The sequence below is a fragment of the Bidens hawaiensis genome, unplaced genomic scaffold, assembly GCF_021521415.1.
Source record: "Bidens hawaiensis isolate Kalapana, Puna unplaced genomic scaffold, B.hawaiensis_p1.1 tig00024256_1, whole genome shotgun sequence".
Taxonomy (NCBI): Eukaryota; Viridiplantae; Streptophyta; class Magnoliopsida; order Asterales; family Asteraceae; genus Bidens; species Bidens hawaiensis.
In genome coordinates this window covers 63,218-89,564 of record NW_027493822.1, presented here as the reverse complement: position 1 = coordinate 89,564, position 26,347 = coordinate 63,218, and the positions used below count along the sequence as shown (strand labels likewise).

Below are 26,347 nucleotides of genomic sequence, written 5' to 3'. Positions count from 1 at the left end.
GTTTTCAGTGTACACGCTTCCTTTACCTTAGTTTAGTACTTGCAACAGTATTTTTTTTATTTTTTTCTTTGGAACAAATTTAGTATTACATTCGTGCTTTAATAATTCATTTTCTGATTTGTTCCATTTGGATAAAGGAAGTTCCTTGTTACACTTGTTCACTAATAAATTTCTATAACTCTTTTAACAATCAGATTAGCGGGTTTAGATATGGTAGAAACCATGTGTTGGGTAGGAAACGTAAGAAACAATTCAAGCCTTTTATTATTAGATCTAAGGGATGATATTATGTCTAGTAAAACAAAGTGTTATTATTGTTTAAACAGTTGTAAAAGGGCATAAAAGGTAAAGTGATGGTTTTCTAAATAAGGAGAGTGCTTAATATTTGCTTGGTTATTTATCTTCCACAAAAAGTCACACAGTTGCCTCTCGATTTACACTCCAAGTTCCACTAACAAGATTGAAGATAAAATAAGGCAATTGAAGATTATCAACGGGATTTCAACAAGTCTCTAGTTTTAGTGTTGATTATATTAGATTAGGTAACCCTAATTTTTTATTTTGCTTTGGTTTTCCTTGTCGATTGTTTATTTATTATGGTTAATTGCGAAATCTGAAGCCGTACATGTGTAATGCACCTTGTATTTGTGGTATTTCTTAAAAAATCGAAGTTCAATTGCAAGATTGTTTTGATGTACATGCAGTTGGTGTGTTTATTTTTCTAGTTTTAATCCGGTGGGTGTTGGGACGGGCACAGTTGGTGTGGGTTTCCTGGGTCGGTTCTAACAGGATATATGGTGTTGTTAGTAACATATATGTTAAACATTATGCATGTTTCATATGTGTTGGTATGACTCTGTGTTGGTTTGTCATGTGTTGTAAACATGTATAAGGATGTTAATGTATGTATTGTTATCATTTTAGTGAAGATTGTGCTGGTAATCTAAAAGAATTTGGGGGGGGGGGGGGGGGTTATTATTCAGGTACTGTTGGTTGCCACTAAGTTGTCAAGGTTTATGATTAATGTGTTGGTGATAGAATTGATGATAAAGTATAGTGGTGGAGATATGATTTGAACTCTTTGGGTTTTGTGTTGGTGTTGATAGAATTTGAGCTATAGTTAGTTTTTGTGTTTATGTTGCTAATTGACTTGTCTTTTACTTGCTACATTGTGCAGCAGTCTAGTTGTGTGCTTGTTTTATAGTTGGTACACTAGTGTTGCTAATTGACTTTTATGCTTGTCGTCATTCAGGATTTGAAGGAACTAGTTGAGAGGATGATTAAATAGCTTGATATATTCATGGATGCGGTTGAGGTTATAATAAAAGAAGCAACTGATAAATGTGAAAACAATGATGGGATCTCACTAGCAGAAGCAACCTTTCAAGTAGAATTAAGGCTTTGAAAATACACAGAAAAAATTTTGTGTTGATTAATTGGATGTTAAATAAGTTCTTATTCATACTATTATATGGGATTTGTATTTTTTTTTTTTTTGTGTGTGTGTTGGTTCAAACAAAGTATCGTGTTGACATAAAAGCTTATCGCAATAGAAATTAAAAAAAGTTTAACGTGTTTCGATTTCGTGGTGTTAGGGATTTTGTGTATTTCCTCTATTAGTGCTTAAATAAAAACACATTCACTTGGATCGAGTTTTAAGCGTGTCTCTATGAAAATTGTATGTTGATTTTATAATTTGATGATTGTGTGTTGATATGAGGCATTTGTTCTAACACCTGTAATATAAAATATTGTGTTGCTATAAGCCTAAATTTAAACACTAATTTTGATAGTTTTGGATGATTATGTGTTATGAAACACTATGTTATTGTTTATGTGTCTTTGTGTTGGTTGGATTCCCTTGATTTCAATTATTCAAGCAAAAAGGTGAAAAAGTAGTCAGGTTCCGTCTGTAGATTCATTAAGGAATTTGCTATTGAAGATCAAATTAGTTAAGAAAAAACATTGAGTAAATTGTGGAATGAAATTTTGTAACTAATGGTCCTATACTTTACATGATTCTATGAAGTGGAATAAATCATATTTTGACATATGACTAAAATGTCATTTTCTATTAAATTATTAATTTTTTATTTCTCATATTTAATTGGTTCCTATCATTCTCACAAAATACCATTTTCTATTTGATCCTCTCATATTAGCATAATAGCATATAGATTTAGCGGAAAGATATATTTAATACCCAGAGACCAAAGAATCATAACAACTTAACAAGGCCTTGAATTACACCTCTTAATATTTACTTAGTAAAAGACTAAAGAGTACAAGATTAGCCCATACCACGAACAAACTAAGGTGCACGTGTCTTTTCAATTCGGTTAATAAAATACCCGTAAAATTTACTATTTCAGAATCTAATCCAAACATCGGAATAACTAATGAATTCAATATATAAATTGTCCTAAAGATTCAAACCTATTTTCGGCCCTTTTACGAAATAAAATAAATAAAAAAGAGAAAAATTGCAATGGGTTTAAAACATATTATTGGGTAAATCAATTCACGAATTTTTTTTCTAAAATTCCTAAAATCTGTCATTGCAAAAATGTTCCATTTCCATAAGATCTTCTTGACTGTTATTCCTGTGCGTTATCGTTTTTTTCCTTTTTATTTTACGGTAAAGGACACTAACTGGGCAAAAAACAAGCATAAAATACACAAGAAAAGGATATTCATAAACTGATCAGCAGTTCCACTATTATAATAAGTACCACCACCAACACTGGTGGTGCATCAACTAACCAAAAGAGTTTGAAATATTAAGTCATTTTCCTAGTCAGATATTCCCTAAAACAATCACTTTTTGTCACTTCTATACACAAACCACCATTCGGGTTTTTTGGTAAATTACACTTCCACATTTTCGCTTGTGTGCCCGCTTTGTTCCACGTTTTGTAAACCATTGTCATCAGGGCCTGAAATCGCGTCGTTTTCCTTCTCATGAAACTTAGGTCCGGGGTCAACAGGTTCAAGATCAACAGGCTCCGGCTTGTTTTCTTTCTCATCAAACTTAGGTTCAGGGTCAACGGGTTCCAGGTCAATCGGTTCAAGGTGAACACGTTCTGGGCCAACAGGTACCGGGTGGTCAATAGGTTCAGGGTGAACAGGTTCTGGGTCAACGGGTACCGATTCAACCAGTTCGGGGTCAATCGGTTCAGGGTGAACATGTTTTGGGTCAATGGGTGCCGGTTCTACACGTTCCAGGTCAACAGGTTCAGGATTGTCTTTAGATGAAAGAGGCGAGCTTTCGGGTTTGATTTCATCATTGTTCGCATGAATCAACGAGAGGATGTCGCGTCTCGTTTCTAGCTCGACCCAGTTATCTTCCACCCAATCTCTTGAAACCCTGATATTATTCATGTCTACATCAATAAACATTTTTTCACCTGTTGTCAACAAGAAATAAAACCGTCAGGATGAAAACACAGCACGATGGGGGTGTATGGGAAGCGCGTCAAAACGGGTCTGAGATGACCATTTGACACTAAGTTGACTTAAAAGAAGAAGAGCTTACCAGGAATATAAAGTTTGACCACTCCAGGACCAGATTCACCGATTGCAGTCACAACCCCTTCCCACCAACCATCGCTCCACCACCCGTCAACCGGGGAACCAATCTCAATGGAAAAATTGGATTCGTCTTCCATGCGAGCGGGCCTTACAGCGGACCGGACCGGGCATCTTATCCCAAGTTTATCAGGCATGGCCATTCTAAAAGCTGGAACCCATTCCTAATTTAAAAAAAAAAAAGTCAAATAAGGATTCAGTCCGGTACCGAGGTGACAATTTGAGCCCTTTCGAACCATTTAGTCATTTACTAATGAATGAGCCAACATAAAAAAAAATCGATTTACAGAGAAAAATGGCATTTTTAACCCAAACCCGTTTGCCAAAATTAGTCATACCAGTATAACACAATAAATATAGCTAAAAAGGAAACATGTCGAAGTCGAACTGTTTAAAATCCAACCAAAATCTTTGAAGTGTTTACAACCTCTTATATTGTTTTATTAAAAAAACTAACTGTTGGTTCACTAACAGTTTCCTCTTAACTAAATTTAATATATTAAGTTATTAACTATATATGTAACTAATAAAAATAGATAAAAAACAGTGTTAACGGGTCAACCCAACCAGTTTTAACCCCTCCTTAAACTTCACAGCTTTTGACCATTTGACCCACAAACCATAAATTTGCTAATTTATAAGACCCACAAAATAAAAAGAATGAACAAAATCATACCTTAAGATTACCACCATCATCTTCATCCTTCAAATCATCATATTGGACTTTTAACTGTTTGCTAGTAACTCGCATTATAGTACATCTAAACCAACATCCTCGAATACCACTATCTAAACTCAACAACTCAATCTTTTCATTAACCTTAAAAGGTATAACATTTAAACCCCGGGTTCTCACATACCTCGGGATAAGCTTCCTTCTCAAAACCTCATACTTCGCATCCATGGACGACGAATCATACGGCAGCACCTGTCGCACTCTAGAACTCCTAGCCCTTTTACCCCCCACCTTAACAATATCTTCATCTTCGACAAAATCAGTTTCAAAAACCAAAAAAATGGGTTGATCAAAATACCCGGATAATTTACTCAGTTTGAATGGTTTCAAGCGGTTGTTTTTAAACTGTCTCACACAGAGATGAACGCGAGCCATCAGATCTTCCGGAAGCATAAACACACATTTGTCGTAATGTTCACGGGCCAAAACGAGGGCTGGACCATCCACGCACTCGACACTGATGGCTTGGGTGGTAGGAGTAATGAAAACCTCTTTTGGGTTAGGGTTTTTTAAGGTAATGGCGGCTTGTATTTCTTGGATGTTGTGAAACCACCTAACTTTGACTTTCTTTTGACCTTTTCGGTCTTCATGCATATCTTCAAGATACGCAAGATGACGGGTTCCCTCTTCAGACATAACGTAAACAAATGATTGCACCTGAAAATCACATAATTATATAGAAAGTTAGAAACTTAGAACTTGCTTTTATACATTATTTTAAAACTGAGTTGATTGGATCAAAGAAAGTCAAACATGGTTCTTCTACCGAATCTACTCAAAAGAATGCACTCTACGAATTGTCACAACATATTTTGAGTAGATTCAGTGGCATTTACATCAATTTACTATATTATCATCTGCATATATAGAGTGTAATATAACTAACAAATATAAAAATCTATTACTCGATTTAGTTTAGCGGTTAAGAAACCAAAAAACTTCAAGAACCAAATGTGAAGTAACTAGCATGGGTATGTGGAAGTGATTTGTAAGACTAAAAAACAAAAAATTCAAGAAAAATATGTACATATATATATGGCAAATGATTACCACGATTGTAATCCCGTTTCTGCTATAGGATGGAAAATGTTTGAGTTGTTTACCACAGGTCCACGCTACACCTGACCACACTATGTCCTGTGCCTGTGAATTTAAATTTCTTGCAAAACGGTTCTGATATGAAACACCAAATCCTGACATGTGATCACTTTTAGCAGGTTCTGAAATTGAAATATTAAGGTAAGAAAAAAACAATGTTAGTAAAATGCAAAACAGCACTATGTTGACGTCTAAAAATGAACAATTTTACACGTAAGCCCTATATAAAAAAAGAGACTGTTTCAAATATATCCTACTAAAAAATTCAACTTTTCATGCATATCCTTCAAATTTTTATGTTATCGTATTTAATCTTTCAAAATATTAAAAGAACCATATTTACTCATTACACAGTATTTAAAACAAAATCAGCTACTAACAACAGATTATTTCAATGAATAAAAAAAAAGAACATTATGCACTAAGACTTGTTTTGTTTACTATAAAATGAGCAACTATGAAACTTTATTCCTATATAAATATGATACTATCATACTATGAAATTTGAAAGGATACATAGAAATTTTGCAATTCTAGAAGGATATATATGAAACTATTCATAGAAATTATCCAGTAATTGAATACACACAAAATAAACAAAACCGAATTAGGTATTTTTGTGAGTCGACAGCTTGCCTGTGGCTGTATCTATGTCAAGGCTAGGGTTCTATTACATTATACGTCACACGAAAACGTCATCATTATAATTAACTTAAGCCGGCTTCTATCAATCAATCGCAAATTACATCTTCAATTATACAACTTATATCACATTTCAAGCACAATGACACAATAATGCTACACATTCAAGACACTTCAACATATAATATATGCAAATATGTTAACTACATGTTTAAGAAACTTACTCGAGGGTTCACCTTGTCGGTGTTGTTTCGATAACCTACAAGTAAGCCAATTCACAACCTCTCTCCTTGACCTCCATCTATACCCTGCATTGACCAACTTATCGGCCTCATTGACTTTCAAGAAATCTTCAGCAACCACATACAGCATATGCCTAATACTCCTTTCAGTTCCGACAACCGCTAAAACCGACTCACCCAATACATCTTTCAAGAAATAATGAACCACCCTTTTGCCCTTTTCTTTCGAAACATAATGTTCTTTCCATTCCACAAAACATTGACTATTTGCAGCCATGTTTGGAACCCTAAAATTAAAAAAACCCTAATTCACAAAACTAACATCATAACCTAAAAAAGGAACAATCTTTCACAACTTTAAGCTACAAACCACCAAACCCTTCACAAACACATACCAAAACTCTTGATTAAAACCCTAAAAATCAAGAAATACGAACTGGGTATAGCTTATAATACTAATTTCTTGAAGATCTGACTGTATACATCAAAAACTATGACCCAGATGACAAAAGGTGCAAGATTTTGAAAACCCTTTTGTAAACTATGTATGGGTATCTTATAAGACTTAAAGGAACAAAATTTACGGTGGTTTGAGACGGTGGATGGTGGTGGTGGTTCAAGAAACAGTCAAGAAACTTGAGGTTCTTCTGAGTAGGATGGATGGAGTATGTGTACATATGTAGGGTGGTTATAAAGGTAGCTGCTGGTGGTTGTGGTGGTGGCTGCTGGCCGGAATGAAAGGGGGGCAAAAAACCATCTAGAAATCATAGGAAAAAGAAAAAATAAAAGGTTTAATGTAATATTTATTATTTATTTATTATGGATGGTGTGAAATGCGAATGATGATAAAGAGGCAAGGTTTTGCTGAGGAACCATGTGGGGCCCACTGTTGGGTGACCGGCTGGTCCGGTTACAATGTGAATATAGTGATTTAGTGGATGAATATTAAATGGAGTATTAAAAATAATAAAATATCATATTTGAACGTTTTAGTAAGCATTATTAAATTGATTATAGATTGTTTTAGTTTAACAAAGTATATTTTAAAAGCTCATTGTTTTAAGTCAAATCATCGACTTTTAAATTTTTGGTAAGGGTGTCAGGGATGTATGTATGGAGATTTATGAATGAATATGAAGGAAAATCGATTAATGGATAATGTCATGTTAAAAGTGAGAGATTTTTGCTTAATAAGGGTATATATAAAAATTAATGGAGTAACTCTCTCTGTGAAATTGAAATCTAAATGCATACCCAATTCAGGTTAAGGGAATCCGAATGTACCCCAAACTTCACCCACATTAGTCAAGTAAAAGTGAATTAACCGTATGAATGACTTATCAAACAATTTATATTTTTTACTGTTGGCTAAACCAATATTGTTTTATGTGAAAAGGGAAAAAACAAATAAAGTAAAGTATTCAAAACATTTTTGTGAAATGGGAAAAAAACAAATAAAGTAATAAAAAATGGTTAGTAAACTAGACAAAATCATATTTCTAATATGCAGGCTGTATATTTGTTGTGAAAGGTAATAAGAAGATTGAAGGAACATGTGACAAAAAAACGTATGGAAAACCTTATCAATTATGATGAATTTTGTGAGCTTATTATGAAAATTAAAAAAGGAAAAATCAATACAAATCGTGAGAATTGTGTAAGCGTTTGGAATGAACTAGACGAATGATTATTGTAGCATCATAAAACTTGTGCTGTAACCAGTGATGGACTATAACTATATTATGCATTTTTCGGGTTGGGCCGGGTTAACATATTCGGGTTATGTACTTAACAATTTCATATTGCAATCAGTTAACTTCTTTTTGTATTTTGTATATACATTTATCGATTTCTAATAACGGAGATTCATGAAAGTATTTTTTTAATAAATACTGAAGTGATAAAAGATTACTACAAAACAAATAAAAAACAAATTCGTAGATCATTATCCAAACAAATTAAAGACAATCATTATCAATATAGTATTTAAGAAAGAAAGTAATAATATACATAAAATAAATAAATATAGTGTTTTATTTAGGCATGTTGTGAAGTAAAAAAGAGAAATAATAAAATATTTAAAAGTAAAAATTCATCATTTCCAACCACCTATTGTTTTCTTTATTTCTTTGACTCTCCGGTCATAGAATTATTGCCATTGGACCGGAGAAACTAAATAACTGTAAACTCGGTATCCTCTTTCAACTTTAAATACTTAAGGGAGACTGTCTAGGAGGTCAAATCACAAGAAAGGGAGGCAATTGCATATTTTTTAAAGGGGGGGGGGGGATGCTCGGGATTTTCACATATACACAACAATGCAACAAAAAAAATAAGATGGACGGCCGCCCTTCTTAAGGCATACATAGATCCGTCCCTGACTGTAGATATGCATGTTGCTTATTGAAATTACATAAGATCATTCAAAACAATCCCACAACGAAAGTTTAAAAGGAAATAGCATTCAAGCCGCATTAAAAATGAAAGGAAATATATAAAATGTTCATAACTAGATCTTATGTTGGGTCTTCGGTTAGATCCTTGTTAGTCGATGCTTCACCTCTTCCTAATATGCACGTTAAACAAGTCAGCTAATCCTAATTAGCTATATACTATCATTACAAATCATCATTAGGTTTCACAAAAAATCATTTCATTTCACGCCATTACAATTTCCTATTACTAACATATTATTATAGGCAACCACGAGCCCATATTCACACAATGGATGCTTCACATAGACATATGAGTCAATCATGTAGTTATATCACAAGTAACAAGTAACAGACATGTCATTTCATCAAAGTACACATGTCATTCAACTAAATTAGATAATTGCTTTCATACTTTCAAAATCTTTCATACAACATGTATCCCAACCTAAAAAAGAATAAACGCATTCAAAAGTGGGTATGTAGAAGCTCACATGAAAACACAACATTGTTAACACAACTAACCTTATGAACATTGGTATCTTGCACATTAAAAGACTACACGCCTATCATCATTCCATCATACGTTTTGATATACGTTATAACTTTCCACACTTAGTGATTTTGCCCATGCCTGCTTGATGCCCAATCACTTCAACCTTCATTCCACCATCCTAGACCTTAATTCGACCGACAACCTTAGTCATCTCTCCTTTGTTTCCTCTAGGCCACACAACCTCCTTTTCTATCCTTTTTTATTTTCGATTGAAACTCCTTAACACACCCAAATTATGAATCGAGCTACAAATGATTATCACATCCTCAGTGTTATTCCATAGTCACTTAATGAAAATGATAGATGATTGAAAATAACCATAACCTTTTGCTATAAAGGATTTGCTCTATTTTTCCTATCCAAAGAGTTCCACATCAGCATTTATGATGAAAAACATGACCAAATGAACTAGTTATGGACTTCATAGTTCTTTAGTGAGCATCCACTTGTCCCATAGGTTAGTCGATGGAGTTTCATATACACACTTGAACTTTCTTCTAATGCTTGTAGGTTTTAGTAACTCTATTAAATCTATATGCCACAACTTAATATATAGCTGGGTAATCCATAACACATATGCACGTGTTAGGTTACACACTTGAGACTACGCTCAAATACCAATTAAATCAAACCCAAATGCATAGCACAAAAATTGATCTCACTTTCACCCATGATCAACTTTTTATTATTTTAGTTATAATTCTTGACACATTTATAGTGACCTCTAATTAAAAATATTTATAGTAAAATAAAGCATACTAATCCTACTCAAATTATACATAATCTTGACATATTCAAACTCTTAACTTATAACCATTCAAGCAAACTAGATAAATTTGCAAAATATTCAACTAAACAAACAGATATAAACTTTCAAACTATTAATTAAAACTTAACTGAAAAAACTAAACTTGCTACTTTAACTCCAACTTTCTTTTAACTCGTTCTAACATCAACTTTCAACATATGCTACTTAATCTTACGATTAAGAACAACTACTTAGCTCACCATTTAGGTTAGATACATCATTATTCAAGACATCATTCAAACAATACGGATGTAAATTCCTAAATAAATAGAGTAGGAAAGAAACAGAGAACTAAAATTGTAATTTTGTATTTATTGTTTCAAAATTATGAAATCTATTCCACCATAAATAATGTCAATAAAAAAAGAAACTTATGAACCTTCAAACTGACTTTCGATCTTCCTTTCTTTTGTATCAATTCGAATTTTTACTAAAAAAACTGACTTGATTTAGTTAACTTCTTCAATCTCTACGTTTAAATACAAATAAGCTATTATAAGTTCAAGCAAGCTGCTATGGTGAAATCGGTAGACACACTGACGCTGCTTTTAGAAAGCAGTGCCAACGCATCTCGGTATGATTCCGAGTAGTGACATGCCATCTTCATAAAGAGAGAGGATTTTCTTAAATCTCACCTAAGATGAGTTTTCTCCTGTGGGAGTCGCTGATCAATGATCAAATTAGATTAAAAGAAATTTTTTTATAAATGTTTAACTTAATAATATAATAATAATAATAATAATAATAATATACCTTTAATTAAAGATCTCAAATAGATCTTATTATTATTATTATTATTATTATATGTCCTCTTCTTCTCCTTTAGAACACCACCACCATCGATATCGATCCGTCTTGTCTTTGAAACCCTCACCCCTTCATCTGTATCATCTTCTTCCATTCATCACTACCATCTTCAACTGACTCAATCGTTGATTTCAACATCACAATGTCTGGAATAGCTTTATTTATGGATCTATTGAGGAAGAACCCCAGCCTCAATGGCCAAACTCTACATGCCACCGGCTTATACTCCGCCACCCTCGCCGCCTCCTCCGCCGCCGCTTACATCGCCGCCGGCACCCCTTTTGCTTCCAGGGCTTTATTCGGGTATACCCACTTATTATTCACGTCTTATTTATCTATTCATGTATTTACCCATTTAGGCATCAAGTTTTGATTTTTATTATTATTGTTATTCTGGTGTGTTGAAATTGAATCAGTTGATTTATTGGGATTTAGGGCTGTTTGCATTGCTTATTGATAATTTTGAATTTGAAATAAACAAATTCAAACTGTTAAAGGTAAACAAGTATAAATTTTTATCATCCAAACACTTGAAGTTGCTTATTTGCTTTTGAATCCCAAACACTGCCTTATATGTGCAGGGGTTCAATACAGATTACATAACTAATATAAGTACAGTGTTGTTGTTGTACTTATCACGATTAAAGTCAAATGTATATGCTTTATGCATTTGCCTTGGTTATATAAACTAAAAATTGGTTATGTAATGAATGTCCCTCTTTTTTTAAAGCCGCAAACAAATCTAGCTGAATCAGGTTGGGCTCAGGCTCACAGCTCGGCTCATTTACCTTAATGAGTTGAATAATCCGCTCGTAAAAAGCTTGAGCCAGCTCGTTTATTTAAAAGAACAAATTTTATGTTTTTACACACATTGATATACATAAGAAGGAAAAAAAAACATTTTTAACATACACAAAATCTATATATAATAAACTACAAATTTTATAATTTAGATTATATATTAAAAGTTTGGCTTTGATTTAAGTGAGGCGACTGATTGAGCCTAACAAGCTGAGCTTAGCTTGGCTCGGGCTCAGCTTGTTTACAAACGTAGCTGCCTTGGCTCAATTACCTTAACGAGCTGAAGTGTTGAGCCCGACTGCCCGAGTTTAACTTGTAATAATATTAAGCCGGCTGCTCATTTATTCATATAAAACAAATTTATTGTTTTACACATATTGATATATAAAAAAGGAAACAGTAATAATATACACATAATGCATAGTTAAAAAACTGCAAATTTTATAATTTATATACATTAAAATTTTAGGCTATACTCTTGGGCTATAACTTATGTATTTGGCTTTACTTTCTACTAATAATTTATCAAAATTAAAATCGTTTCAGTGAGAAAAGATTTGCATTTTGTGATGCTGCACCGACTCCATCTCTTTCAGCCGGAGATTACCTAACGAGTTTAAGAACCGCATCTGAAACAATCTCTAGGCATGATGTGCTCAACTACAGCACAAAAGAATATTCTATCGAGCTCAAGCCATTATTCTCAGCTTTCCAACCGAGACCGTTTGTGATGACCACATTAAGGTCTTTTCTATTATTTTATCTACCAATTTTGGTACCTAAAGTAGAAGATGATGACAATGATGATTTCTTACCCGATTCTTCTGATGACCATGTTGACTTGGTTGTACCCTTCAAGAAATCAGTAAAACAAATCTTTCGCGAAGTAAGTATGAATTTATATTTTGTAACATGTTTCCAAATGCTTAAAACATTATTACTCAATGTGTTTTGTAACGTTTTTATTTTAGACTAGTGTTGTTACTACTTGACGTGTGCTGGAACGTCTTGCTGTACATCATTTTTCACAGCGTGCTGCATGGAAGCTTCTAAAAGGTGCGTTTTATCCATTTATTTCCACTTTATCAGTTTCACATAATATAATTAATTACCGTTTTTTAATTGTTTATGCTAGATGTACCAAAGTCTGCCATGCGAAAAGCAAACAGGGGGATGCCGTTTTATACTTATTTCTTTTGTGTCAGCAGAACGACATTTAGAGGTCAGTTATCTAACTCTTTTTAAGAATATATTAATTTTAATATACTCTTTATAATATATCAACACTATGACAAACAGTCAAAACACAAAGAATTTTTTTTATTTTTTCATTTGAGCAGGCCACTTTTTAGGAGTTGCAGCATCATGGCTTGTTCAAGTTGGGATTGAATGTTACCGTTATGTTCGTGACGTTGTAAAATCCAACAAATTGGAAGATGTTGATGCTGACTTTGACTGGTCACAACGAGTCAAAGTTCTTGGGAAAAAGGTGTGCGGTGCTACTGTTAGGTGCGGTGCATCGCTAGTTTTTGCATCCATTGGAGCCGGGATTGGTGCAACTGTTTTCCGTCCCTCATCTGGTCAATCAATTGGTAAGCATTTTGCCATTCGTTTATATTTATAGAGATCAAGAATCAAATCTATATCAACTGCCATAAAAGTGGTTATTTATTAACGCATTCATTGCTTTACAGGGTGTTTGTGGACCTATAATCGTAACGTATTGTTTTGCTAATGTTTCTCATCTGGAGCTTTAGAGCGTTTGTTTTTGTTTCTTTCGTTTGACAAAATGTTGATAACAAAGATTTTAGCGGTAAGAATTGTTGATGAAACAATAGGGACATACATTGGTCATAGCATTTGAATTATGAGTATCAACTCAATAATACATGCATTTTGAACTTAGTTTATTGTTCTTGTTCTCCATTTACTATTTCTATTTAACATGTTAATAATACCTATAATAATTAGGGCCGTCACTTTTACCCGAAACCCGACCCGAGAAAACACGTACCCAAACCCGAACTAATCCAACCCGAAAAACCCGAACCCGAGAAAAGACTAACCCGAACCTGAACTGAAGTAATTCGGGTTGGTTCTCGGGTTTGATTTATATGTTTCGGGTCAACCCGAATAAACTTTTAGTTTTAAAATTAAATATATTTTTTAGGTATAATAGACTTAGTATTAGCCACTAGCGTCATTAGAATCTGGTCATAATCAATTGTTGTCATTACAGCTATTATAGATCGATTGTTTATTGTTATTTACGTTTTCCGTTTATTACTAATAGCAGCCATAATCGAACAACCAAATCACGCCCGATTGAAGACGATTATGGTCTGAGTTAGTTTTACTCTTCTTTTGGATTGTTTTACCATATTATGTTGGTTTATTATTTGATTATTTGCTTCCGAGCAAAGAATAATATGTTGTTTTTATTTTAGCATTGTAGTTTTTAAAATTTGTTTGTTTTTCTTTTGTTTTCTATGATACTCGAAACCCGATTAACCCAACCCGAACCCGAATTACCCGAACCCGAAAGGCCCGTGAGGGATTCGGGTTGGGTTTCGGGTCAAGATTTAAACTTTGAAACCCGAAGAACCCGACCCGAAAACCCGAAGAACACCCCTAATAATAATAACATATGCATCTTATTTGTATATATGGTATATTGTATCTTATTCTTATTTATTTCGATCTTCTTTCTCATATAAAAGAGGTTTCCTAACATTGGGAGAAAAGAATCGTGATAAATAAATAGGAGATACAATACCAAAATACAAATATATACACCCTAAATATATAATATAACTTTTATCGTTAGTTATAAATATCCCATTCACAATTACTATTAACATAACCATCACCATCTTCATTCTTCATCTCTTCCACATAATATTCAGAAGATGAAAATCTTTTTGGTGCTATTACTCTTCCCTCTCCTTATCACTGCCGCTTCCTCGGCTGGTTCGGCGAAAACTTCCCTCCATGATCAGCCATCCGCCCCTACGACCACCATCTTCAACCCAAAGCACCCCCTTCGCCCCATCATCAAATCTCATATGTTCCACACTCGTCGCCCACTTCTCCCACCACAACCATCGTCACTGGATGAGATTGACCCAAGATACGGCGTAGCGAAAAGACTTATCCCAACTGGACCGAGCTCGGATCACAACTGAATTAGCATGAGTTAAAGATGAGTTTACAATATTTTATTGTAAGAATATTGTTAATTTCAGTTCTTTGTATCAAGCCTTTGAAGTAACATGAATTTCTCTAATAGTATTATATGCTTGATATATAGTGTGATGCCGGTGTAATTTACTTTAATTTATTTCCCATTAATTTCGTAAGTTCAAATGCTTGTGCTTCGTTTTTTGTCAGCTGAAACACGTTGGTTTTAGTGGTTCCCGCCCTTTTAAATCTTAGTTTGTGTGAGAATTTTTACGATGATAGAAGATTGTTCATTAGGCCATGTGTTGGGGGTGTGATGCCCCACCATAGCACCCCGAACACCATGCAATGGCGTTCTTTTTGGCTAAGACGTTATGCATATCATGCCCATGGTGTGTGTGTTTGGTCAAGTATGAGTAATGATTGTAAGTAGGTTATGGGGGGTTACGTCAATACACTTTTTTTTGTCATAGCCCCCTTTGCTGACATATACGTGTCGCATAACGCCTCAGTTATGACTACACATGATCTTAGTGTGAAAAATACATAGATGCATACCGAAAGTGGAAATAATAAGTCTATGTTGCCAAGTTGATCAGATATGCAAAATACAAAATAGGTTTCTATGTAAGAAATAGCATTTTGCTTTTACTATAAAATTCACAGTTTCTGGTTAGAAAAAAAGAATCTTAAGATACACAAAAGATAGGCAAAACTTGTGTCTTGTGTTGCTGTCTATTTACGTATAGTATGTATATATAGTAATGTGGTAGCTTATGTTTATAAATAAGTAATATCAACATTATGATAAACAGTTAAAACATTATGTTGTAGTCTATGATCGATTGATCGTAACACCTTGTTTTGCTAATGTTTCTCATTTGGAGCTCTAGAGTGTTTGCCATGTTGTGTTTTTTTTTGTTGACAAAATGTTGATAAGTGATAACAAAGATTTTAATTGCAATAGTTGTTGATGAAACAATAGGGAGAATGAGAGGTACATTGTGTGAGACGTGTCTAATTAGTAAGTATGATATAATATTGTCTATTTTTAGTTCTAATTCTTTGCTCTTGTATTGTTAATGAGGGTTGGTTAGATGATGCATGGGCTAGTTGGAGTTGGTCTAGTAGGGGACGGGTTTTTAATGACTAATGTGCTCGGAAGCTGGGCTTAAACGCCTTGTTCTTGAGTTTAACCAAGGAAAGAAAAGGAAAGGAGAGGGGAGGATAAGAAAGGGAAGGGAGGGAAGGAACTTTTTTTTTAAATTAGGTGTGTTCTTGAGTTTGAAGGAAATTAGAGGAAAGGAAATGATAATTATGTTCTTAAGTTGGATGGAAAGAAAGGGAAAATAACACTTTTACAAAATGGGTGTTCTTGACCTAATGAAGTAATGAAGAAGATGAAAAGATTATTCTGTTCTAGGAACTCTCCTATTTTCCCGAACCATGCCCTTGGTGACTGTTTTAGGCAGTATGACGCCTTCTTCAACTTGCAAACATAACCCGGACGCTCTTTGTTCTCAAAACCTTTCGGTTGATCCATGTAAATTACATGATCAAGGTTTCCTACAGAAAAGCGTTGCTCACATCCATTTGCCACATGCTCCATTCCTTACTTGTTGCGATTGCAAGTAATACACGAACCGTGGTTAATTTGGCAACCGGGCTAAACGTCTCATCATAATCGAGCCCGTGTTGTTATGAAAAACCGCAAGCTACAAGACGTGCCTTGTATCGCTCGACTGATCCGTCCGCTTTTCTTTTTATTCTGAACACCCACTTGCACGATACAGTGTTTACGTTAACTATTCGGGGATCTAATTCCCAAGTTTGGTTCTTCACCAGGGCGTTGATTTCTTCTTCCATCGCCACTATCCACTTTCGGTTTTCTTTTGCCTCGTCGAAAGATTCCGGTTCGATTTCTTCATTCTCCACAGTTGCCACATTAGCATACCGAGGATTTGGTTTTCTTTGACGACTTGATCGCCTTAATCCATGCGCTTCGGAACTCGACGGTTCGAGTTGTTGGGCCGAGGGACTTCCGCCAGTTTGCAATGGGCCTTGGTTTGAACTTCGGCTTGGTGCAGAGTCCGTCGAATCTTCAGTTTCAACTGGCCCGATGTTCTCGACATGGTCCGACCCATATTTCTCGTTGTCTGATTCTACTTCTCCAAGATTGAAAGTTACTTCGGTTTCAAGCTTCTCTTTCAATTTTTCAGAATCTGGTAACACTTCTCGATTTCGGGGCCACCATGACGACATCTCGTTAAAAACAACGTGTCGAGAAACATATCTCTCCCCATATCCGGGTTGCAACATCGCCACCCTTTTCGTTCCGGATCATACCCAACAAAGATGCACCTTGTTGCTTTCTTTTCCATCTTGTGTCTAAGATGGCTCGGTATGAATACATAGCACACACACCCGAACACCTTCATATGACTAACCTCCGGTTTAAGTTTGAACAAATTTTCAAACAGTGATTTATTTTTCATATTTTGTTGTGGTAAGCGGTTAGATATATAGGCTGCGATTCGCATTGCTTCAGCCCAAAACCAACCTGGTACATTTTTGTCATGATTCATGCTACCTGAGAGCTCGGTTAGGGTTCGGTTCTTTCTTTCAGAGACTACGTTTTGTTGCAGAGTATTTGAGCAAGTTAATTGGCGTTTAATCTTGCACACTTTGAGATATTCATCGAACTCCTTCGATGTATACTCGCCTCCGTTATCGGATCGGAGGCACTCGATATTGATCTTAGTCTCCCTTTCCGCCACGCTTTTAAATTCTTTGAATTTCATAAAAGCTTCTGATTTTTCTTTCATAAAATATACCCAAAGGTATCTAGAAAAATCATCAATGAACGTAATCATATACTTCATACCCGTTATTGAAGCTTGTTTCACCGGACCGAACACATCGGTATGAATTAGCTCCATGGGCTTCGTGGCTCGATAACTTTAGCTTTCAAACGGTTGTGTGTGAGCCTTACCGAATTGGCAACCGGCGCACACCACGCATGTTCGGACATCCATCTTCGGTATTTCGGCTACAAGAGACTTTTCGATCATTAGGACAAGCCTATCGTACCCAACGTGACCAAGACGTTGGTGCCAAAGATCGATGCTTTGGACCGTCTTGGTTTTCTCCATATAAGCTGTTCCCGCGGAAAGAACGTACACCGTCTCGTTTTTCTTTCCTTGCATTATGGCTTTGGACGAGGTTTCGAACTTATCGAACACCTTGACATCATTTGGACCAAATAGAACGTATCGACCCGTAGACGTAACCTGAGGGACCGATAGTAGATTCTTTTTCACACCCGGAACATGGTAAACATCATTTAATACAAACTCTCCTTGTTTATGCGGTTTGAATCGTATGTCACCAACGTGTGCGATTTTGTGTCTCTAGTTGTCGGCTATTACAATCACCCGATTACCTTCATATTTGACCGGGTTTCTTAGCTTCGCCTTTTCTCCGGTCATGTGGTTCGAACACCCGGAATCAACAATCCAATCATCCAAAGGATTGTCTTCAGTTTCCGTGTTCGCGGTTAAGGCCATCACATGTTCTTCGGCAGTAAAATTGGCTTCGGCATCCCAAGCCACTTCTTCTCGAACTGTGGTGGCATTCCCTTCACCAACCGACTTCCCCGGGCAATCTTTGGACATGTGTTCACGTTTGCCACAATTATAACACTTATATGGAAATCGCTTACCGGATTTTCCCGACTTCTTGTCATTCATCGGTTCTCGCTGATTTGAGCTTTGTCCGGATTTGTAGTTATCCGACTTCTTATATCGGTCGTTCCATTTTCGTCCTTGATTCCCGCTTGGTCGAAATTTTCCCTTCCCCCGATCGGCATACAAGGCTTCGGTCTCGATCTTTGGGCTTGAAATTGAGATGTCACCGATCTGTTTAGCCAAGTCTTCTTGGCTCGCGAGAAGATTCTCGAATTCGACCAAAGATGGTTGTTTCGGCCATCCTTGAACCGCGGTTACGAAACTTCGATACTCGGTTCTTAAACCGTGTATTAAAATTCGTTTCATTCTAGCATCTCCAACTCTTGCTTCCGGATCAAGCTCCCCAATCTCACGACACAAGGTCTTAACCTTGTGAAAATATTGCGGAATCGTGAGATCTTTTTGAGTGATTGTCAGAAGCTCGTTTTCAAGAAGCTGAAGCTTCGCGTCATTTTTCTTGGAGAAAAGTGCCGCCAAAGCATCCCATGCTTCTTTTGGCGTTGTTAGGTCTCGGACGTGATCCAAAAGCTCTTTCTCGATCGTTGTTTTCAACGCGAACATAGCTTTTCCGACCTTTACTTTCCACTTGTTGATCGCCCCATTGGTGTCGATTCTCGGTTGGGTGGTGTCTGACCCTTGAACAACTTCCCACAGATCCTGACCCTGTAGATACGAACTCATACAGGTTGACCACGTGTTATAGTTTTGATTGTTCAATTTCTTCACGCCTCCAACAACTTGAAAATCGGCCATGTTTAATGGGTTGGCTCTGATACCACTTGTTACTTTTTAAACAAGTGAAACAGTAAACAAATCCAAGACCCAATACACGATCGAACAATATTTGCTCAAACACACGAGCGTTTTCTTATTATATGAAAACAAGAAAAGAGATATAAGACAAACTTATATTTAATACAAGACACACTTGATATATATTTCTACAACTAACATACAAGCCTTATATAGGCATACAAAAACTTAAGGAGTAAGGAAACTTATCTACTAGCTAGACTTATCTATAAAAAGACTTATCCATTATGGATATTAGCAAGACTTATCCATACTAAAAAGTCTTATCCATTATGGATACTAAAAAGACTTATCCATTAAAGAAACTTAGCCACCAAGTATGACTTAGTTTTCTTTTAAGTCCCTTTAGTTATGATCTCCTCCAAACCACCCCTTTGAGATCAAACCGAACCACCCTTTAGCCCACAAGTGTTGCTCATTTAACATTGTTATCGTTTAAAGTGTTTCCTTTTAGCTAGCGAACTTGATTGGTTTGAATTGCTCGTGTTCAGTTTTTTTATGGATTCATGGTTGACTCGTATAACCTTTGTTATGTCATAGTTATTATATGTCTTTGTTAGATGTATTATGCCAATACATAAAAGAAAAGTAAAGTAGTTTCTTAAATTAAGGTAGTTAAAACATTTATACTTCAAAAACACAAGTTTTCTTTATAGTTGAGGCTAAAACCCTCAATAATGTTAGACACGTTGTCACCATCTTTTAGATTTATTTATAACTAGTACTTATCCGGCGCATTGCCCCGGGCAGGTCGGTAAAACCTGTGTAGTGGTAAAACTCTAGCTCCAAGACGGTAATTGGGCGTGAATTTGGTCAGTTTCGGTTACGTGTGTTATTGTATCATAACTAAAACAAAAAAAATTATAAAAAGAGGTAGACCAATGGGGTGGCGCCGGTCGGTAAAACTCGAGCATTGGTAAAACCCGACCGTTGTCGATCACCATGGTTGAGGTGGCGAGTCTACGAAAATTCGGTCGGTTTCCATCACGTTCGTTATGGTAGTGGAACAAGAAAACAAAATGCGGCGAGTCTTCACGAACTCAGTCGGTTTCCGTCACGTTCCTTACTATACCAGAACTTAGAATGAAAAACAAATACAAAAGTGACATTTTGTCAGTTTTTGTTATCAGTCAATAAGGTGCCGCAAAGTGGCCGAATGAAGACTTTGTGGCACCAAAGCTCTTTATTATATATAATAATAATAATAAACAAACTATATATTTTAATTAACCAAACTATTTAATCTGGTGAATCATTTTATTTGTTTTAATTCTATATATTTTTTAGAAAAAAAGATTAACATAACTTATTTAAAAAAAAACATAAAAGAGGAGAACCAAAAAAATAAACAAAAAAACATGAAAAAAACAAAAGATAAAAAAGAACTTCGTCCATACTTCTTGGTTAACCAAGTTATGATTAGATTCATGCAAGTGGTATGGTATGTTTGGCAAAACTAGCTGGTAGTTGTAGTTTTTAGTTTTTAGTAATATTTAGGTGTTTGGCACAGTAGCTGAAGCTTTTAATAAAACCAACTGGGTGCCCGCGCGGTGCATTGTCGTAATCCAAAACCTATTCTGACATGACCCCTTTCGACTCAAAACCATACCAACACGAACCGAACTAAATTATCCATGTTTGCATCCAACCCTAATTTGGTCTTACACATGATCTGAGCTTGTCTGACACGACTTGTTGCCGATCCTAACCAGTAATCACATAATATGTTATTTTTTTATAGGTAAAGCTTTGAAGTATAACAATACTATACTCAAATTAAACAGAATAAAATGCTCGTTTTTATAATGCACTTTTAAAAAAAAATATTAATGTGTGAAAAAGTCATTGGGTAGTTGGTTTTGAATAAAGGTTAAATGTGTAATTATTATATAAACTAGCTTTAGAAACATGTGTATTACACGGGATAAATTATTGTATAATATAATGAATAATTTAATAAAAACAAAAAATATAATTAAGTCACTTTGTATTTCGTAAAAAAAATGTATTACAAATATAGTCGTTTTATATAATCAAATATATTTAAATTTTAAATCGAGAATGAGTTGTTCTACCATCGATATACAATGATGAAGCAATGCCACTGGAAACAACATTTAAAACATGAGGCCTTTTGATGTATAATATGTAGCTAAAGTTTTTTATAAAAATGTTATACATTCCATACGCCATAAACAAAAAAAAACACCAGATTTTCCTTTTGAACAACTTTCATGTTGTCCTTATAAACACGTGTTGTTCAAACTATCACAATAACCTTATAATAAATATAAAATTGGAAAATTTGTTAATGATTTTAAGACTGAATATTTGTAAAAAAAATAACAAAAATTACTGTAGTTTTTTCAATATAAAGATGCCTCAAAAAATTGAATGTTAATGTACTTTTTAAACAAAAATCTTTTATATATACATTTTAATTTGTAAAGAAAATATATTTATTACACGTAATTATTATATTTATATTTTTATATTAAGTATGTTAGAAAATATAATTTATGGCATTAATAATTCAATCAATAGAGATTAATCAATTAATACGGTATGTTGAATTTATAATCAATACTATATTTTAGAACCAAGATTTTTTTTTCTTTTTCATTAATAGAAGAGAAGTGATTTTGGCGGGAATTTGATAGTGGGAACTTAAAATGAAAAACAAATACAAAATTGACATTTTGTCAGTTTTTGTTATCAGTCAATGAGGTGCCGCAAAGTGGCCGAATGAAGACTTTGTGGCACCAAAGCTCTTTGTAGGTTCCCAGCCGGATCTACACAGGAGTATCTCGTAACACGAGGGTGCGGAATCCCCACGTAATACGATACGAGCGTAAGATATATACTACGTTGAACCGATAAACAAACACACGTCACAATACTAATAAACACCTTTGTATTGCAACACTTCAACACGTGATATCAATAATCACAAATACACGTTCAGAAAAACTTGTTAAACCAGAGCCGAAGTTGAGGTTTATATAACCTCGACAACTTCGCCTAACATACTAGGCGAAGTTGTCATAACTTCGCTTATCTCCAAGTTCGCCTACATCCCAGGCGAACTTGTGTAAAACTAATATTCAAAACCAAAACAAACATTCTAACACGATTACAGACACATACAAAACACGAGATACTGAACTACTGATATTATGCACCAACAGACTCCCCCTTGGCAGTAGCTTCATATCTCTATCTTCATTCTCGTGTCGTAATCCCAAAAATCTCGTGTCACCCGTCTTCAAGCATGAACGCCCTGTCTTACACAGACAGAGACCACCCTCTGGTACTTCTTGGCTTCATCTTTCCATGCAGGAATATAGAATATCTTCTTATCATTTAGCACCTGCAAGTCAGCTTGAGACAAATTTACCAAGTGCATGGGATCATGCACTCTCAGAATCTCCTGCTCGTCTTCATCTTCCATAACCGCTTCAGCTGTTTGGCTATCTACGTACCACCACTTGAGATTCTTTAAAACATCCTTGGGCATTAACTTCATCGGCACTTCTTTCAAACACCGAATCGACTTATATTTCATCACCATCCAAGGTTTGCCATCAGCTCTCATTCCTCTTTCCTTATCTTCAACTAGCTTCCCTTTCTGAGGCTTTAACAACTCAAACTTTTTCTCTTTCACACTTTCTTTCCACACAATCTTCCCAATTATTCTGGCCATATTGCCATCACTCCTATTAATAAATCCCAATTTAGCCAAATCCTTCACCTCACACTCAGGCAAGGTATTGAGAGATCTCAACGTCGTCTTAAAATACTGAATCCCATCAAAGCGTTTAATCACAAATAACTTTAACTGCTCATCATACAGCCAACAAATAATACCTTTCTTCGACTCAGCATACCCTTTGATATTGTAACTCTTTTTGAACATTGTTGGAACCGCTGGCTTCTTTGTCTTAACAAACCACTGAGCATAGCCTTCTTTCCATCTCGGCTGTTCTTCCCACTCAGACTCATCTGACACATCCATATCTTGACTCACATTCACCTTGTCAATGTCTGGGATATCATGTTCTACATTATCATCCACAATCTCCCCTTCTTCTATCTCACTATCAATCACAATCTGTTCTCCTATCTTTTCAATCTCATCAATGGTTAACACATCATCATCACCCAACATTTCCTCATCATCAACAACCACTACATTTTCACCACCTGATCCACCTGCCGTACCAGTTGACTCCCCCTGAGATGTGGAAGTCCCAGAGTTTGTTCAGTTCTTGGCAACTCACCACCTGCACCTTTCGATGCATTGGGATCATCGTCTCTATCATGACTCTTCTTTGTTCTCAACTCGTCGCCCTTGCAGCTCGTCTCCCCCTGAGATGCTAAGAACTGTTTTAGAGCATCAAATAGTTTACCATGTTCAACAAGGAGGGACGATTGGATCTGATTTTCTGCTACAAGTCGCTGGATAGCTTGAGTCTGGATTAGATTGATTCTTAACTGTTCAGCAACTACCCGTTCAAGAGCCGCTATCCTTTCAGAATCAGATAAGGTAGCATCAAATCCAAAACGCATGTGAGAAACGTCTTGAGCATAAGGTGGAGGTATTCCCAAACTGGCTGGAGTATCAGAAGCAGGCTGAACAGTAACCGCGGGTGGTATTGTGACCGATAACCCCGCAGTAGCTACCAACGTCGACTCAACAAATCTTGCAACAACCTCCGATGGAGTAACAGTAGGAGGTGGCAAGGAAACTATCTCCGGAGCCGAAAACTGAAACGTGGTTGGTGGAATACCAAATGATGATGATGTTGTCACCACGGGAACACTGGAGGTGATCGGTACTATCACAGTCATCGAAGCAGGAACCATAGTCATACCAGATAACGAGGGTGGAGAGAAACGAATCACCCTTGAGCTTTCACCAACTCCGGAACCCTCACCAGTTCTGACCTTCTTCGATCGTCGTATCAACTGGTCTAACTCCTCCTCGAAGTCAGATTCACTGTCACCCGAGTCTTTCTTTCTCTTGCCATGTAATCTTTCTTGTCTGACCAGAATCTGTTGTGCTTCAGCGATATCATCAGCGGAGGAGTCAGAGTCGGTTCTCTCAGAATCTGCTACAGACGTAGCTACCATCGAAACATTCACACCAGATGCCTCAGCTACCGGGGCTCGAACCTCAGCAGCTGGATCAATTTGTTCCATGTCAAAGAACCCTTGACCACCAAATGCTGCTTCAAGATCGACCTGTTCTTCCGGAGCTGCAACAGGATCAGCAGGCAGTGCTTGCTGTACAGGTGGTTGAGGAACATCAGCCTGTTGCGGTGCCGGGTCTCGAAATTCATCTCCTGCGGGAGCAATATAAGCCGGATTTACCAAATAACCAAATAGTGCAGTGTGTCGCAGACGAAGCTCTGATTTGCTACGAGCACTTGACGACCTGCATTGCGCAAAGATTCTCTTACTTACACTCTCAACATAACAAATAGGACGTCGTTGAGGCAGTGTAGGGGCTACATGATTCAAAATCATCTGTAAAAATCTGGGGTACATTAAAAGTCTTTCCCTGGCGACCGCGCGTCTCTGACGATCAATTTCATAGAACACCATCTGACTAAAGCTGTATGGCTTGTTGTAAGTCAGGGTTGTCATTGCAGATTGCATTGTTGCTCCCATACCGTCAGTACCAGCTTTACGACCAGACATGCACACTATCATCACGTGCATCAGAAAACGCCACTGATCCAGTAAAAATCCCTTTTGCCTTTGAGTGTCACCCAATGGACCCGAATATCCCATACGTAGAAATGCACCATCTCTGGATGGAGCTGGAAAATCTGTTGGATCATCTGTAGTTTCAGCCCCGAACTGCAACGCGACTCTGATTTGATTTGCAGAGAACTGTACCACCTGATTGTTCACAGTAGTGCACATAACCGGAGGATGAACTCTACAGTCATATTCTACCGTTCGCCAGAAATCTTCAATATTCGGTAGAGAAATGGGGAGAGTTGTTATGATGGCGTGAAAAATACGTGAGCGAACGAGGAAGGAGATGATCTCGCGATAGTCTTCGACACCACTAGCATCTGGATCCAAAGTGATATACATGTTGTGACCCGAAAAGAACTGTCGGTTGTTGTCACCACCTTCGTCACCACCAGCACCACCAGCCCCTGCTACAGCAGCCATATCTGCACAACAAACGGTTTAAGTTAGAGCATTGACGTAGTAGATCATAACTTCGCCTGTTACCATGAGCGAAGTTATGATAACATGTAGTGTGCAGGCGAAGTTAAGTATATGGCGAAGTTGAGTACAACTTCGCCTTAAACTCTAACTTCGCCTGATAACAAACCAGAACTCATAAATAATATTAACTTGAGCAGGCGAAGTTAAACCTAAGGCGAAGTTGGGTATAAGTTCGCCTAACCCTAACTTCGCCTGAGAACAAACCAGACAAATTAATTAATAAAAAAAACTTGATCAGGCGAAATTATACCTAGGGCGAAGTTGAGAACAACTTCGCCTAAACCATAACTTCGCCTATAACTGAAACGGCGTATTATTATGATCCGATCAAGGTTTTGTTTGTAGTATTTGAGAATCAACACACCTGAAAGGATAGTTCTATTGAGATCTAGAAGATTAATGGGGTTACAAACATAGTAGAAACAGATAGTTTTTCGGGTGTTTAAAGGATTGGACAAACTATGTCACAAGTCGGACCAAAAAGGCTTCTGATTAACACCATTAACATCAATTACGGGTTAAACCGATCCTACACACCTTTAACACGGACAAGAAATAGATAAAAGGGAGGTTCGATTCAAGGATTAAGTTCGCCGAGGTTGGAAGTAAGGTTATAAGTTCGCTGGTGTTTGAAAGTTTGTAATGAGTT

General features: G+C 36.2%; 2 protein-coding genes across 2 annotated transcripts; one reads left to right on the top strand and one right to left on the bottom strand.

Annotated features, from left to right (window-relative positions):
• Positions 1–2,699: 2,699 nt before the first annotated feature.
• On the bottom strand, positions 2,700–6,372 carry LOC143568957 (uncharacterized). The gene is made up of 5 exons (XM_077054980.1): positions 6,289–6,372; positions 5,375–5,544; positions 4,265–4,981; positions 3,536–3,752; positions 2,700–3,407 (listed from the first exon to the last, which is right to left on the bottom strand). Exons 2-5 carry the CDS (start codon positions 5,522–5,524, stop codon positions 2,869–2,871), a joined length of 1,623 nt encoding a protein of 540 aa, XP_076911095.1. The 5' UTR covers positions 5,525–5,544; positions 6,289–6,372; the 3' UTR covers positions 2,700–2,868.
• Positions 6,373–12,708: 6,336 nt separating this feature from the next.
• Positions 12,709–13,335, top strand: LOC143568954 (uncharacterized). Its single transcript, XM_077054977.1, has 3 exons — positions 12,709–12,766; positions 12,846–12,932; positions 13,051–13,335. The coding sequence occupies exons 2-3, from the start codon at positions 12,863–12,865 to the stop codon at positions 13,332–13,334; spliced, it is 354 nt and encodes a 117-aa protein (XP_076911092.1). The 5' UTR covers positions 12,709–12,766; positions 12,846–12,862; the 3' UTR covers position 13,335.
• Positions 13,336–26,347: the final 13,012 nt, after the last annotated feature.